This window comes from Lissotriton vulgaris, chromosome 7, assembly GCF_964263255.1.
Source record: "Lissotriton vulgaris chromosome 7, aLisVul1.2, whole genome shotgun sequence".
Lineage (NCBI taxonomy): Eukaryota > Metazoa > Chordata > Amphibia > Caudata > Salamandridae > Lissotriton > Lissotriton vulgaris.
Window position 1 is genome coordinate 140,304,167 of NC_141695.1, and position 16,313 is coordinate 140,320,479.

At 49.3% G+C, this 16,313-nt stretch overlaps 1 protein-coding gene across 1 annotated transcript in view; it reads right to left on the minus strand.

Annotated features, from left to right (window-relative positions):
• LOC147701016 (phospholipase A2 inhibitor and Ly6/PLAUR domain-containing protein-like) overlaps window positions 1-16,313 on the minus strand; it is a 773,169-nt gene that overhangs the window by 712,555 nt on the left and 44,301 nt on the right. The window contains exon 3 of the mRNA XM_086929290.1: window positions 6,604-6,648. Coding sequence (XP_086785416.1) covers window positions 6,604-6,648 — 45 coding nt within the window. The remainder of the gene's footprint in view (window positions 1-6,603; window positions 6,649-16,313) is intronic.

The following is a 16,313-nucleotide window of genomic DNA, read 5'->3' on the forward strand; positions in this document are numbered from 1 at the left end:
TGCGAAAGGAGCGGAAAACCGCTCCCGCGACGTCCTCGGGCTCTGCGAAGAAAAAGCTGCCACAGCGCTTACACAGACCCCAAAATATTTAACAGGAAACCCCAAATGTGAGGCAAATTTAACAATAACTACAAGAGCAAGAGAAAACACTTAACTGGCTGCGAGAGCAGCGAAGAAAGAGGAAGTACAGAGAAAGGGGAATCTTATCTAAGGATAATGGACACTGTGAAAGGACTACCCTCGGGTCCTTACAAGTTGGAGTGCTGGGACTTGTAGTTGAAGTCTGAGACTTTTGCACTACATCTTTAATGCTTGATGGTTTTCACAAGTTTTCTTGAAAGAGATGATGTTTGGTGCCAATAAGAGCTTTTCTTGGGCTGCTGTGTGTTTTGTATTTTAATAAATGGCGGAGAAAGAAAAGCATAATCCGAGCCTCCGGTCCTGCCATAGAATTGAGTGATTGGCATGCTGATGTGAGGGGAGGGGTGCACCTGGGCCTGAATAGGGCTGGGCTTTCCCCACACAATGTGTCCCCTTGCAAAATCTTCTTGTTTCGGACTTGAATCCTGCCAGGGGCGTGCTGCTGCTTGGGCCCAGGGGAAGGCTTACCTCCCTGGGCCCTGCCCAGCCCCTAGCTACCTGATGGACTTGGAGGCTGGAGGACTTACCTTTTCTTGGGAGCTGCTTGCTCCCTCTTTTGGTGCCCAGAACTCTGTGGGTCCCTCCTGCCCTCTTCACCTATGGGGGCTGTGTTCCTGGGACCCTCCTTGTTGTAGAGGTCATCTTCTGGGGGCCTTTGGTGCTGCCTGTGCCCCTAGTGCCTGGGAAGCGCTTTATTTTGTCCTTCAGCGCTGAGAGCGCTTTATCTCACTTATAGCACTGGGAGCGCTTTATTTATCCCCTAAGCGCTTGGTAGCGCTTTTCCTCGCAGGCGGCTGCCCACGCCGCCTATTTTTGCTTTTAAGTTTGGTTTCGAGGGTGCCCACCCCTCGTTTTACACCTCGAAGAGTCACCGCCATCGGCCCCGGCCGCGATCAGCCTCGGAGCGGCCATGCTGTGACTGGCTCGCTCTTGGGAGGGGGGGGGGGGGTTGGGGGCTCGACGAAGAAGCAGCGCAGTCATTGGCTGACTGTGGAAGGCTCGCGCTGGGATTGGCCCAGCCGGGAGCAGTGCCGCGTCAGGTGGGGCTCGTCCAGAGAGCCACGTTGAGATTGGCTTGAAGAGCGGAGGTGTTGCAGGGCTCCAGTGTCCTGGAAGGAGCCCCGGAAGAGAAATCCTGCGATGAGGAGAAGCCGCCGCCCGAGGTCCGGTGAGTGAGGGCTGGGCCGGGTAATGTGGGGGAAGTTATGTTCCAGCTCCACAATTGAGCCACTGGATTATCGTGGTGCCGGTGCGAGGCACTACGCCAGAGCGGCCCCGTGTGTCAGAGGGCCGCTCCAACGTGGAGAATTGTGTCCTGGGCTAGAAGGTCCGTGATGTGCTTTGTTAGGGGCCTAGTCCTGGTGGTGCATTTAGGGCGGCCCCGGTTGGCAGTGGGTCACCCCAACGTTATCTAGAGCCCACAAGGCTCCCTGGGGGCATGCTTGTTTAGAGCCTGTCGAGGCTCCCACGAACATAGGGGCATTGTGATTTTAGAGCCTGTGTGGCTCCAATGTGGCACAGTTTCAGAGCCTGTGTGGCTCCAACGTGTGCAGAGTGTCAGAGCCTGTGGGGCTCCAACAGATGGCGCAAGTTTGTTCTAGGGGCTAGAGAGAGCCCCTGTCGGCGTTTGTCTCAGCTGCCCAGCAATTAGTGGGCAGCTGCACCGTTTAGGCGCAAGAGAGAGAGTCCCTGTGTGGGACAAAGATGGCGGTGCCAGGCCTTCTACTGCTGTGCAGCACTTAGTGCCAGCTGCAACGTTTAGGCCCTGTTACTGTCATCAGCTGCCCAGCAATTAGTGGGCAGTGCGCCCTGACATTCTGGACACAGGGCTGTTGAGTCTCCTTGAGCTGGCCAGTTGGTCAAGTGGACTGGTATGTGGGTAGGGTGCAAGGCCGGAAGGTGATTTTTGCGCAATGTGATTTTGCTATGTTTATGATAGTAATTGACTAAGGTGATGTTTGCGCTATGTCATTATGAGGTTATTTTACCTATGTAGGTTTATGCTAGTGAGAGTTTATTTCACTATGTGAGTTACGCCCCTAAATGTGAGTTATGCTTAGGGGGAGAGTCTAATGTGTTTAGACTAGTGAGAGATTGCCTACTGTAGTTTTTACTGGTTAGGCCCAAATTTGAGTTATGCGTAATGTACTATGCCATTATACCTGTGACACCTCTGAATGTGTTTTATGCATTATGTGTCTTACCTACACCTCTGAATGTTTTTATGCATCATGTGTTTTTCTGTGCTGCACCTCTGAATGTGTTTTGATGCGTCATGTGCCTTGTTCTTACACCGCTGAATGTATGTTTATACATCATGTGTCTTTCCTACACCTCTGATTGTTCTATGCATCATGTGTGAAACTTCTGATTGTTATATGTTCAAAAGTGCTATTTCTAACAGTATTTCTAGTTCTAAAAGTGTTGATTCTGACAGTGGCCCAGGTGGCCCTGTCCTGTAAATAATCCCTTGTGAATATTGCCCGTGCCAGTTGCCACAATGTATATTGTGTGATTACTATCTGTTGTATTTTTGACAATACAAAAGTTATTTATATATAACCTTGTATGGAGTTCCTTTTGTGGTGTGCCTAGGCAGTTGTTGCTGTTGTGTGCGTGCGCAAATGCTTTACACATTGCCTCCGGGATAAGCCGGTCTGCTCGTGCCAAGCTACCAAGGGGGTGAGCAGGTGTTATCTTGGCGTGTTACTCCGTTCCCCTGACTAGAATGGTGGTTTCTGCGTGGCTTTGGCGTCAGCTTTAGCCAACCAGAAATAGCCAGTTCTAACAGCTGCCAATTTTGCCGGTGCAGGGTCCACCTCATACTGCTGTTCAAGCGCGGAGATATCGGAGGCAAGCTTCTTAATGCGGCACCAGATATCTCGCAACACTCCCGCCTAGGCTCCAAAACACACCCCTCTTATGGTAACCTTAAAGGCTTCCCAGAGCACCCCCGCGCTGTCCACTGTACCTTCATTTTATGAGTAAAAGTGCTCTATTGCCTCGGTGACCGTTTGTTTTAAAATCGGGGCTGCCAATTCTGAGGGCTGTGGAAGAGCGGGCGTTCACACGTGGGAACCTGTAGATCCAGGGATACTGAAGAATGATCGGACAGCGTTCGCGCTTCATGCTTCACCCCTTTCACCCGCGAGCAAGCAGTCTCAGAGAGCAACCAAAAGTCTATTCAGGACCAAAACTCATTCACTTTGGATATAAACATACGCTCCCGTCGTTCAGGATAACAGCACCTCCATACATCAAAGGTTCCCTGCATCGCAAATGCCCGCAGCGCCTCAGACGTCTGCTTAGGTCGCGCATCGTCACTGGCTGTTTTATCTATCCTTAAATCCATACACACATTAAAGTCTCCCCCCCCAAATAAGCATCACCGGAGGATAAGCCGAGACTCTGCGCCACACATCCGAATAAAATGCAGGGTCATCCGTATTTAGGCCATATACATTCACCAGTAGCACAATCATGCCATCCAGACAGCCATGTAAAATTGCCACTCGCCCCTGCTCATCCGTCTCCTCTTTAATCACTGTGAATGGGACTCCCTTTTTGATAAGTAATAATACCCCTCTAGAATAGTTGGATGCAACCCTAACGCTCGCCCATCGTGTTCACAACTTTTTGGCCGATTCCACAGTAAGGTGGGACTCATGTAACAAGCCCATTTGCACACCCATACGATCCAAATAAGCAAAGACGGACCTGATCGTTTTGGGGGAATTGAGCCCTTGCACGTTCCAGGTGAGAAATCGGAACATATTATTCATAGCTAGCGGTTTAAGATAATGTATGGCGCTGCCTTACCACATGATCACACATTCCAGGCCAAGCGAGTACATACAGGCCAAGCGAGTACATACAGAACATTGCGAATAGGCAACCAAGTAACAGAATGTATAGTACTTTCCCCATCTCAATTTTAACATTCCCGCAGAAGACCCCCCCCAACTGTCCATGTCCATATCCCCCTCCCACTTCAGCACCTCCAACTTGCCAAAGCCATCCCATCCCTGAACATCCCCACCCCAACCAAGAACAAAGAGCAGAGTGTATGCATGGGGTACACCCATTAGGGGGCGTTGAGACGTTCTGTCCTCCTATCTAATAGGAGGTGGCCAAGCAAAACAACGTTAGTGCCTAAATTCCATTTCTGGACAATAGTGACTGAAGCCCCAGAGGGTGATCATCAACAACGAATCAGAATTACAGTATCTGTAGGAGGAAAAATTGAATTAGGAACTATGAGCAACATAGAGAGGCAATAAAATAGACCAGTGCCCCTAGACTTATATGTAACACTTCCATCTGCAACCTTCCAGTAGTAGCACTATCCTCATCATTCCTCAGTTTCTGAGGTCGCTTGAGACTCTCGCCATAACTCCTTCAATTGCTTAGCGTGTTGAATGGCGCCTTAGGAGTGGTGAAGATTTTGTAGGCATTATCGGAGCCTATCCTCAGGCGGGCTGGATACAACATTGCATACGGCACCCTTTCGGTTTGTAAAAACTTCTTTACCGTGCCAAATTCCCTGCGCGCCACCTGCACAGCTACAGTGAAATCTGGAAAAAATGTTTGAGTGTTCCCTTGATGTTCAATAGTCCCTTTCTCCCTGGCCATGCGCAGGATAGAGTTACGGTCTCTGTAATTGAGCACCCTATCAATTACTGGACACAGCAGTGCACCTGGGACTGGCTCAGGTACAAGAGAGCGATGAGCTGGCTCAGTAATAAAAATAGGCGACAAGTCAGCAGTCCCGATGATGTTAGTAATCAGCTGTTCAATGAAGGCCTTCATTTTCCCCATCGTTGTGGACTCCGGCAGTCCAAGAATGCGAATGATGTTCTGCCAGGAACGGGCCTCCAAATCCTCATTCTTCACCTAAATGAGGAAGAGGACCTTCTCCATGTTCAAAGTCTTCCCCGCGACGTCGCTAAGTCCATCCTCAGCGGCGGACACCCGTTGTTCAACTTCTCCCATGCGGGCATTTTGTTTTTGTAGCTGGGAGGACATGTGGTCTAGGCGATGATAACAGCCGCCATCGTGCCTTTTATGGACTGGAGGCTTTGTTTCATTGCCAGGAGCGCGGTCTCCAGAGTGGATTGCTCCGTCCCTGGAGCATCAGTCTTTGACTAGGAGGCTCCTCTCTGGGGGGGCTTAGGCATCTTGCGTGCCTCAAACGTGAGATGCGACTGAGACTTCTCGGTCAGGCCCATGATGTCGCAAATCCGGAACACTCTCCCACACAAGAGGGGACTGCACCCCCTATAGATAGGGTAGGAGGACCAACCAAGCCAAGTCCACTTTGTCTCGATATCTAGGCTCCTACACTGCACCCAGCAGCAGGGACCCCACACGGACACCACACAGCACAGTCAGGCCAGCCAGTTCACAAAGTCAGTCCACCGCCCCACCAGAGGGCAGTGTTGTATGCAAGGGCAGCAGTGCGGGCAACCCGCATAGGCTGCAGGGCCAGAGCATCACTTGCCACAGTATGGCAAGTCTAAAGTCTGCCCACGACAAGATCCACACCTCAGTATATATCTGGCCGCTATCTGAAGGGCAGCCGCATCGTGGCAGTCAGCATTGAGTTGCAGCGCAGTGCAAGCCCCATGTATAGGCCGCATTGCCGGAGCGTCCCATGCCGCGGCCCGGCACAGATTCGCCTCCACAGTACCCCACGAGCTCCAGCACCCAGCAGCGGAGCCCGAGCAGTGGAGCGCACCAGGACCGCCTCCACATACACAGGCCCTGCACACGCCGCACTCTTACTCACCGCCACCAGCGCCAGGTCCCAGGCGCCGCTGTCTGCAGGAGTCCTCCTTGCCTGATGGTAGGCCGCACACAGCTCCGCAGCTCCGAGATTCCACAGCTACCCACGGTCCGCCGCCACACCCACGAAGTAGCAGTCGGCAGCCGTCGAACACAGGGAACCCAGAAGGTCGCAGGCACTGATCGTGCTGCCGACCACTTACGGTAGGGTCAGGAGGCCGCCAGAATAACAGCCTCTCGGGCACAGGCATTTCGCACACCAAAAAAAGTTTCCAACAGCTGGCCTCCTTCATGTGCAGAGAAGGAAATGGCGAACCCAGCAATCCGATCAGGCTGCTTTCCTCCGTCAGATACACCCAACCCTCGGAGCCACAGATGGCAAGGATTAGAGGCTGATAATGTGAGGATTGCGGTTCAGCCGGGCAGACCCTCACACGGGTGCGGCCATCTTGCCTGGCGCCCTCTAGCACCCCCCTCAACAATAGAAATTCGAATTCAGTTCGGATAGATTTGCCTCTAGTATTGTAGAAAGCAGAGAGAGGTTGTTAGCCTTTTATTTTCTGTCTTCCTTTAAAATAAAAAATCCTGTGTCCAATTAGGTGCAGTACTAGAGTATACATTTTTAATTATAGTTAATTCAATCAGACAGGATAAAAAGAAATAGAAAGAAGAACTTACCTGCTATAGTAGTGAAAACACACACACTAGGAGTCTTCTGTACACCTGTAAAAAGAGAGAAAGTGTGAGAACAAATTAAAAGGTATTATAGAAATAATAATTGTTAAGCACAGTTTTTGATTATAGTTACAGACAACGTTTCTTATACATAAATACAGAGGAAAGAAGAGGGACACATGTCACCAATGAACTGGGTAGGTGCTGGAGAAAAAAGTAATGATATTTTTGAATACTGAATCTGAAATAAAGAAGTTCGCACTAAATGGAGGTTTATTTCAGTTCCACTAAAAGCACATGCCAGTCAAGAATAGAAGATAGCAGGAGATAGAAGACCCAAGAACAGAACCAGAATTCAAGGAGGGGCAGTATCTTCTCTGTCCCATCCCCTTCCCCCCTGTGGATTCCTTGGCAGGCCAGCTGGGAAGCTACAGAGGGGCATTGGGAAATTTGCGTCATTCTGCTCCTGTGCATCGGAGGTTTAGATACCATTCTTACAATATCCTACACATTTGTGGCAGAGGAACTTGTCTCCCAAACTCAAAATCAGGCCATTAGAGTTTTAGGACAGGTGACTAATATGCCTTAATCAAAGCTTCCTACAATTAGAAACAGTTCAACTTTCCAAAATACAATTAGTGAAATGTTTAACCTTGTGCAATGATATATGGGAAGTAATGTGTAGGGACAGCAGATGTCTCATCAAAGGAGAAAAGTGTTGGCTTGCATTTTCCAGGGTCTATACTTAAGGAAGGGGGCCCTCACAGGTATTTTTGGTACAGGGAAGAAGGGTAAGGGTCAGAAACATAAGCTTAGAACTGCACACATATTTCTTCTCGGCATGAGCACTTAATGTTTTACATACCTTCCACAGGAGCTGTTACTATCATAATTGACATTGTTACAAAGACTACATCTAGGAACTTGTATCTCACATACCATCCTTGCTCGGTCATCCTGTGACACACGCTGGTTATATGACCCTGATCACATCCATTCATGCCCATTCCCATGGATGGGTGACCTTGTCAACCAGCAAGCCAGTCCTCCCACCAGCCTTCCCATTAAGGTAAGAGTTGTGTTGCGGAAAAATAAAAATTGACTTCACATTAGAGAGGTCTGTTTCCAGTATATTTCTACATCTGGACGACAAGGTCACTCATAAACATGCGGCTGTGGTGTGTTATGTTCTCATGGTGAGGTATATCATTCTATGTTCAGAATATTTGGATGGCAGCATTCCAGCCTGGTCCGTTGTTGCCTTGCTATCTTGGGATGATCATGCTTGCATTGTGTGCTACAATAAAGCCTTTTATTATATGAAGAATGCTGTTTGGACTTGCCTCTTTACCACAGATTTTGGCAACAAGGTGAAGTTAAGGCTAGGGTGGTGCACAATCCATGAGGTGGTCAATGCTGGAGGTCTTTGTGAAGGAATCAGCTACTTGGAGAGTTAGAGGGATCTTGTGCTTTCTATGCATAGCGCCGAGCATTGGGGCAATCAGGACAGTTTAGAGTTGATTGGTGAAGGTACTGTTTTTCCGGATTGCACTTTGGTAACCTTTCAGTGTATTTCTGAGGCCGTTTCCACACTGGTGTGTGTTCACATCTCCCAGCAGCATTCATTGCGAGTTGTCTGCACAGTGGTTAGCATGTGATACTCGCCATAATTATGTCACCGCGCATTAGCACAATCTTTGTTTGGGAAACAAACCATAGTCTTCTGTAGAGCATCAAACTTCAGACCATTAAGCGCTTAGAGACCGGCGGTGATAGGCGCTATACAAATAATCTATAACATAACATAACATAACATTGCGCTTGAGAGTGCCATCTTAGTTTAGGCAACAGATCTTATTCCTGTCAGTTGTATCAGATATCAGGCCTTATTTCAGGCGGTGGCAGAAAATCGTGTGCTGTTGGATATCTCTGGCCAATGCAACGTGCAGGCTGGTAAGGTTAGAGTCTTTCCAGCTTTTCATAGTTAACGTGTGGTGTGACATCACACAAATCCACCATCTGACATTGAGCTTCGGACACTACATATGAATGACCGGCCTTGGATATAATTGGAGTTATTTTAGAGCATACACAGTGATACGCTCACCTCATTATTCATTTTCTAAGGTACCTATTTCACTTCTTTAGCATTTTGAGGAGTCTTTACTTCAAAATGGATGCACACAGTCATATAATGGCTCCGCCTATATTTTGATTACAACCTGACCCTCCACCAATTGACTGGGAGGAAAGGATAGGATTGTTTGAAAATTACATCACACCGTTGAATTGGCAGATCTTTCATCCAATGAGGGAAAATCATTGCTGTCAAGGGCCCTGGGTAATAAAGGTCAGCAGGTTTGTAAATACTTACCTGCGGCTTTGGATCCAAATGGTCAACCCCTTGATGACAAATTTAAAGAGGTGTTAAAGAGACTTGAGACCAGGTTTGCTAAAGGGGTGGGAGCGTGGCTAACAGCATGGCCGAGTGAGACGTTCACCGAGCTCCAGCAGAAAGCTCCATATGACACAGAATCTGGCGATCCCCTGGCCCGGAGACCACAGGCATTGACTAGCACCCCAGCAACATCCGCAAGGGACTTTGAGAGCCCTACAACCCCCTATGCCGCTGTCTTGAACCTTGAACTGCGACCGCACCCGTCCGCTAAAAATGATGCCGACACGGAGCTGAAGCAGCCTGGTAAGCTTCCAGATCTGGCACTGAGCTGCGAGACTGCGGACACCCGTAGACACAGTTCGTGAGGACTATCTGCCTCCGTCCCCTCCGGAGTCTGCGGAGGGTGTGCCGCGGAGGAACTGCTGCCTGGAGCCATTGTGGCCCTTCTGCCCTGTGTCACTACACTGGACAGACCCTCTGGCCCCAGGGGCTTCCGGACGAGGGCCCTCGGAGCATTTCTGGGCTGCAGTGGGCATTGCGGAATAGCGCAGGAGCAATGACGCCAGGTGAGCCGGGTGGTGGGGAGGCGCCTTCCCACCCGGTGGTGAGGCCCATGGGCCGAGCTCCATGCAAGCAGGGGGATCACCAGGCTGTCCCGCTTGGCCTGCTGACCTTCGGTGGGGGAAGGGACTGTTGGGGGCCAGTGGAAGTGCTTATATCCTCCGATCCGACACAGGCCTTGATTTGACAGCGACACTGGCTTCACGTGCTGGAAAACAAACTAGCTGGCGCGCTGAGCTGCCCGACAGAGACCCCAAGACCTGCGTGGGTGTACAGAGGCCTGTCACCTTCTTCACTGCCGTGTCAGAGAAATACTGTTGTATGGACTGAGACCTGCTTTGTGCTCATGTTATGTTAGCATGGCTTACTAGAAGTTTAAACGCCATTTTACCTTTTGCTGCTTTTGCACACAACACTGCATAGCTGTTTTTGTAAGATAGCCTTCGCGAAGGTCTAAACATGTGAAAAGGTTTGTTTTTAACATCTTCGGTTAATGCTTTTCTAGACACAACAGTTTGGCAGCTGTGAGCCAAGTAATATTCTGGCGTCCTTATTATGACACACTTTCCATGATTTCAGACACTTGGATGATTTCCGTTTCCAGGGATGCAGAGAGCCTATACTGATACAGATGTAATTTACTTTTACTGAGCAGAAAGGTAATGGGGTCCCCCACACAAGCCTAAGAGACCTTCTATATGTTATGTTATGTTAAATTGCATTTTTATAGCGCTCGGCTACTCTGAAAGAGTGTCCCGGCGCTTTCCACAGGCAACTTACAGTGTTTGATCAACATAACAGATAAAAACAGACCCCGATAGAGAAGAAAAAAAGAAAACCACCTAAACAGAGGTTAAAAAGCCACGTCTTCAAATTCTTCCTAAAATGAAGCAGGTTGGGGGTACTACGCAGTGCCAAAGGGAGCGAATTCCACAACTGGGAGGCCTTGAAGCTGAAAGAGCGCCCCCCAGTACGTGCCTTCCTCACGCGTGGAACCACAGCAGTGAAGAGGGATTCTGAACGCAGTGAGCGAGCCGGGCGATAGAAGACTAGTCTTTTTTTCAAATATCCAGCGCCTGAGCCAAAAAGAGCCTTGTGCATCAGGGTCATAGATTTGAAGACAATCCGCTTCCGAATTGGCAGCCAGTGGAGCGACTGCAGTAACACAGAAGCCCGTGCTCGTCTGTGCAGACCGAAGATTGCCCGGGCTGCCGAGTTCTGTGCCACCTGCAGACGCTGGACAAAGTAATCCGGAAGGCCTAGAAAAAGGGCATTGGCATAATCAAGCCTAGATCCGATGAGCGCCTGCACCGTAATCCGTCTGTGCTCCGCGGACAATAAGGGAAGAAACTTGCGGAGCATTCTGAGGATACCGAAACAGGTGCCGGACAGGCCAAGGATGTGCGCTCTCAGAGATAGTTTGTTGTCGAGCTTAACACCCAAGTTCTTGGCAACCAAGGATGATTGTGCCGGAGGACACATGGCAGCCGGCCACCACTGCCGCCACTCGGGATCGGAGGCACAGCCAAAGAAAAGAACCTCCGACTTGCTGGAGTTGGCCTTCAGACAATTTAGCTGAAACCAGCTGAAGACCCTGTCCAAGCAGTCCCGGATTCTCTCCCCATCAAATGTCTGATCTTTTTCACAAGTGAAGAGGAGTTGTGTGTCATCGGCGTAGGACACGATCTGGGCTCCGTAGGCCTCCACCATAGCCGCCAGAGGGGACATAAAGATGTTGAATAATGTCGGGCTCAGCACAGAGCCCTGTGGAACCCCAACACCCAAAGGCGGCATCTCGGCTGAGCTCTGGGATACCCAGACCGTCTGGCGGCGGCCCTCCAGGAAAGATGTAAACCATCTGAGCACCGTCCCCCTTAGGCCGATGTCATATAGCCTGGCGAGCAGCGCCTTATGGGGGACGGTGTCGAAAGCCGCCGACAGGTCCAACATGACTAACATGGCCTTGCCACCCCCATCCAAGGTCTCCCTGATGATTTCAGAGACCTCCACCAGCGCTGTTTCCGTGCTGAAGTTCGGACGGAAACCGGATTGGGATGGGTGGAGCAGATTGTTAGACTCCAAGAAGTTTGACAAGACGCCATGAACATGTTTCTCGGTGATCTTGGCCAAGGCCGGAAGAAGTGAAATTGGCCTGTAATTGGCCAAGACCTCGGCATCAAGACCTGGCTTTTTCAGGAGGGGGATCACCATCGCCCTCTTCCAGGAGCGTGGGACACTCCCCTCACTCAAGGAGGCATTGAGGATCGGGTTAACCAGGGGATTCACCACTGCCGCCATCCCAGCCAAAAATTTGGCGGGGCAGGGGTCAAGTGGGGATCCAGATTTAAGACTGGCTAACAGAGTTCGGGACATGTCACTGGAGACAGATGGAAAGTCCTCCAGGATAGCCACAGGCGTGGCCGGTGTTCCAAGTCCTGTTCCAGGATCACAACAAGCCTCCGCCGTGCTCTCCGAGAAGGAGGCCTGAATAGCCTTAATCTTGTCGGTGAAAAAGATGGCAAGATCACGCGCCCACGCATCGGGTGACACAGGCGGGGGTAAATAAGAGGAGGGAGAGGTGAACTCCTTCACAATCGTGAAGATCTCCTTGCAGGAGTTCGCTGAAGCCTCAATCCTCCTGGCGAGGTATTCCCGCTTGGCAGCAAGAATGTCGCGATGATAGGCCTTCACCGCCGATCGATAGGCAAGTTTGGCCTCCCCATCATATTGATGGCGCCAGGCCCGCTCAGCAACCTTACATAGGCTGCGAGCCATGCGTAGCGCCTCTGTGAACCAGGGCGCAGATTGCCTTTTCACCAAGGACCGGGGGGTTACCCTAGGAGCAAGGTCATCCAACCTCTCAGTCAGCCATTGCTGCAAGGCCTCCGTGTCTCTTTCCAGATCTCCCGAGAGAGAGCAAGGATGTTCCGTGAGCGCCTGCTCTAGCATGGCTGGCGTCACTCTATGTAATGCTCTCGATGCCGGTCTCGATGCCGGTCTGGGCACCACTCTATAGTTTATAATACATGGTTCAAATATAGGGAGGGTGTTAAAGCTAGGCGCTATTGGACCTGTTTTCACCTTCATTGTAATATGATTTCTTCTTTTGTATTTTATGGAATTGTAACCATGCTGACCATATTATTTTTAATCATATGTCTACTTATGTTGGCTAAGATACTGCACATGAGATCACGTCGTTAAAATAAATATATTTTAATCTTACCGTGTCTCCTATTTACTCCTGTTTTGGACTGTTATGAGAGTATAACAAAAGAGTGTTCTCACTTCCCACCAGTCCTGAGTTCGTACTAAGTCGCATGTTCTAGGTTGTCTAATAATTGGTTACTTTGCTATAGGACAAAGAACTTTCTGGTACACCACAATTCACTGACGTCCGAGGTCTCTGTGCACAGTTCTGTGTATGAGCAGGATCCTTGCAACATGGCGCTCCCAATGAGTGTGACTTATTGTGAGCCACTTTAGTAGTGCTTATATCAGTCTACGACCACTCACTATTGTTTCCGGTTGACAGCAGTGAAGGATGAAACCTACCTATAGTTTTATAGGTCTTTTCAAGCTTGATATTTTAAAAATGGTTTTCTATTGAATTACTACCCAGTTGTGCCTTTTTACATTGCATTGTACTTATCTATCACTGTGACATTATGGCTGTGGTTGAAATCCCGGTACACCTTCGCTTGGCTGTGCGAAATCACTTGCAGGATTACCTAATTTCATTGGAAGTGCAGGCATTTATTTTTGTTGTATCGGCTATCGCAGTGTACCCGTTTGAGTTATTTTACTCATGGGTCACATTTCCTGAGGTGGATGCTGTGTCTGGTGTATTTCACATTTACATCCAACTGCCACGCCTGCAGAGTACGCTCCATATAGGACACAGGACATTTCTGGTTTGATGGCGCCCTTCCACACATTATAACGGGGGTCAGACAAGGACTGTTGTCAATCCCAGGCTCTACTTGGCCTATTTTAGCTGCTTGTACCCCGCATTCTAATGCAAGGCAGTGAACAGCTCTGCAACTAAGACCCTTTATGCATCTGTGATAAAGAGTCTGGTTCATTACATCAATCAATCAATCATAGTGCTTGTAGAGCACGCTACTTACCCATGATGGTCTCAAGGCGCTAGGGGGGGTGCTGCTACTGCTCGAAGAGCCAGGTCTTGAGGAGTCTTCTGAAGGTGAGCAGGTCTTGGGTCTGCCGTAGGTGAGTAGGGAGGTTGTTCCAAGTCTTGGCAGCGAGGAAGGAGAAGGATCTGCCCCCGGAGGTGGATCGTTGTATGCGGGGGACGTTGGCGAGGGCGAGGCTGGCGGAGCGGAGCTGGCAGGTGGGGTGTGGAAGCGGAGTCTGCCGTTCAGGTAGGCTGGTCCGGTGTTGTGGTTCATCACTGACATCAATGAGGAAAGACAACACCTCAGAACCGTAGAAAGAGCTTGGAGGAATAATCCCTCCTCCCTCCATCCATCGTGATCAACTCAAGGCAGCACGCAGAAACTACAACAAGCACATAAAGAACAAAAAGACATCTTTCTTCTGCTCTGCCCTAGAGAATGCAAAAAAACGCCCCACTGAACTCTTTAACATCATTAAGAGCCAAACATCCAAACCGTCGACAACCAACATGGTGGTATGAAAAACGCTCTGTGACAACTTAGCCAGCTTTTTCAATGAAAAAATCACCAAAAGAGATCTATCACTCAGCACCTACCGCTCCACCCTCACGGGGACCTCAACACTAGCAACAATAAGCAACACCTCAGTGATAACTCCTACTCTTTGGTCCTTCTTCCGCCTCATCCAGGAAGAAGAGATTATTAAGCTGATAACCGCCGCTAAACCCTCATCCCACTCCCTAGATCAGCAACCCTCGAGCCTGGCGAAAGACCTGAAGCTTACCCTAGCCCCAATCTGGTGCAAGATAATCAACAGTTCACTGAGCACGGAACTCATTCCTGACTGCCTCAAAGTAGGTTAAGTCACTCCGTTACTAAAAAAACAGGTCTGGATATGAACAACTTCAGACCGGTATCAAACCTTCCTCTTTTACCCAAAATTCTCGAAAGATGTGTTCTCCCACAGTCAACCCAACACTTAGAGAACATCAAACTACTAGATCCACACCAATGAGGATTCAGAAAGGGATGCAGCACCAAAACCGCAATCTTAAATGTCCTAGACGATCTTCACATGTCACGTGACTCTGACCAATGTTGCCTTCTAATCCTACTTGACCTATCGGCCGCGTTCGATACAGTTGACCACACCCTGTTCCTCAAAGTCCTCCTGGAGAGAGCAGGCATTGAAGGGACAGTGCTAAAATAGTTCTCTTCCTTCTTTCACAACTGCACACAAAGAACAAAAATCAACAACTTTGAGTCTGACCCCCTTCCCGTCAGTAGAGGAGTTCCACAAGGGTCAGTACTCTCTCCACAACTTTTCAACATCTACATGGAACCCCTCACCACACTTCTAAGGAACTCCAACACCCCCTTCCACCTCTATGCAATCGATACACAACTCTATCTAGAAACCACCTCGATCGAAGACATCCACAGACTAAATGTCACACTCAAAAAGGTCCAACAGTGGCTCTCAATGAACCACCTCAAACTCAACCAAGAGAAAACAGAAGTTCTCCTCATCTCTAATATAGACAAAAACCCTCAAATCGAAGAAAGGCTCAAAGCCATAGACGCCCTTGCGCCAACGGACTCGGTGAAATCCCTAGGGATTAGCCTCAACCCCAAGCTGGGCATGAAAAAACACATCTCAAAAGCCGCAAAAAGCGTGTTCCTAAACCTGAAGCTGCTGTACAGAATAAAACCCTTCCTCCGTCCAAAAGATCTTAAACAGGCCACGCAGGCATTGGTGCTTTCCAGAATTGACTATGAAATCGCAGCACTGACCGGATCAGCAAAATCTCACCTAGGCCCCCTGACCACTACCCTCAACACCGCGCACCAAGAATGGCCACAGGAACAAAGAAATTTGACCACATCTCTCCGGCACTTGGGGAACTGAAGTGGCTTCCTATTGATCAACGAGCCAGGTTCCGCACAGCTTGTCTCACGTATAAAGCCTTGCACACAGGCAAACCTGAATATCTGGCCACCAAACTCAAAAGGGCCGGTCAGTCCAGGAACCTCAGAAGCTCCAAAACACTTCTACTCATCCCACAGAAAGCTCAGAAACTCAAAACCGCAAATGAATCCTTCGCGGGTAATGCGCCTAAGATTTGGAACTCCATCCCATCTCACATCAGAATGACCACCTCCTTCCCGAAATTCAAGACACGTCTCAAAGCCCTCTTTCTAGAGCGCTCGACCGTAAAGAGTAACCCAGAAAGGACTTGGGGAAGGATTACTATTCCACTTCTTGAAACTCCTCCACCTGGAGAGATGTTACGCAACTGTTTACATATTGCCTTTGAGTTGGTATACTGAAGGTGTTTTTTTTTTGTTGTTTTGTTGTTTTTGTTTCTGTTTTCTTCTCTGTTCTCGTTTTCCATTCAGAACTTGTTTGCTCATAATTGTACATGCTGTGAAGTGCTCTAATACCCTCGGGTCCAGCTAGCGCTATACAAAACTTCAATAAATAAAACTGTGCGTGGATGAGGAGTTTGAAGGAGATCTTGTTGTTGATGGGGATCCAGTGTAGGTTCTCAGGTGGGGGGTGATGTGGCTGCAGCGAGGGATGTTGAGGATCAGTCGGGCGGAGGCAATTTGGAGGA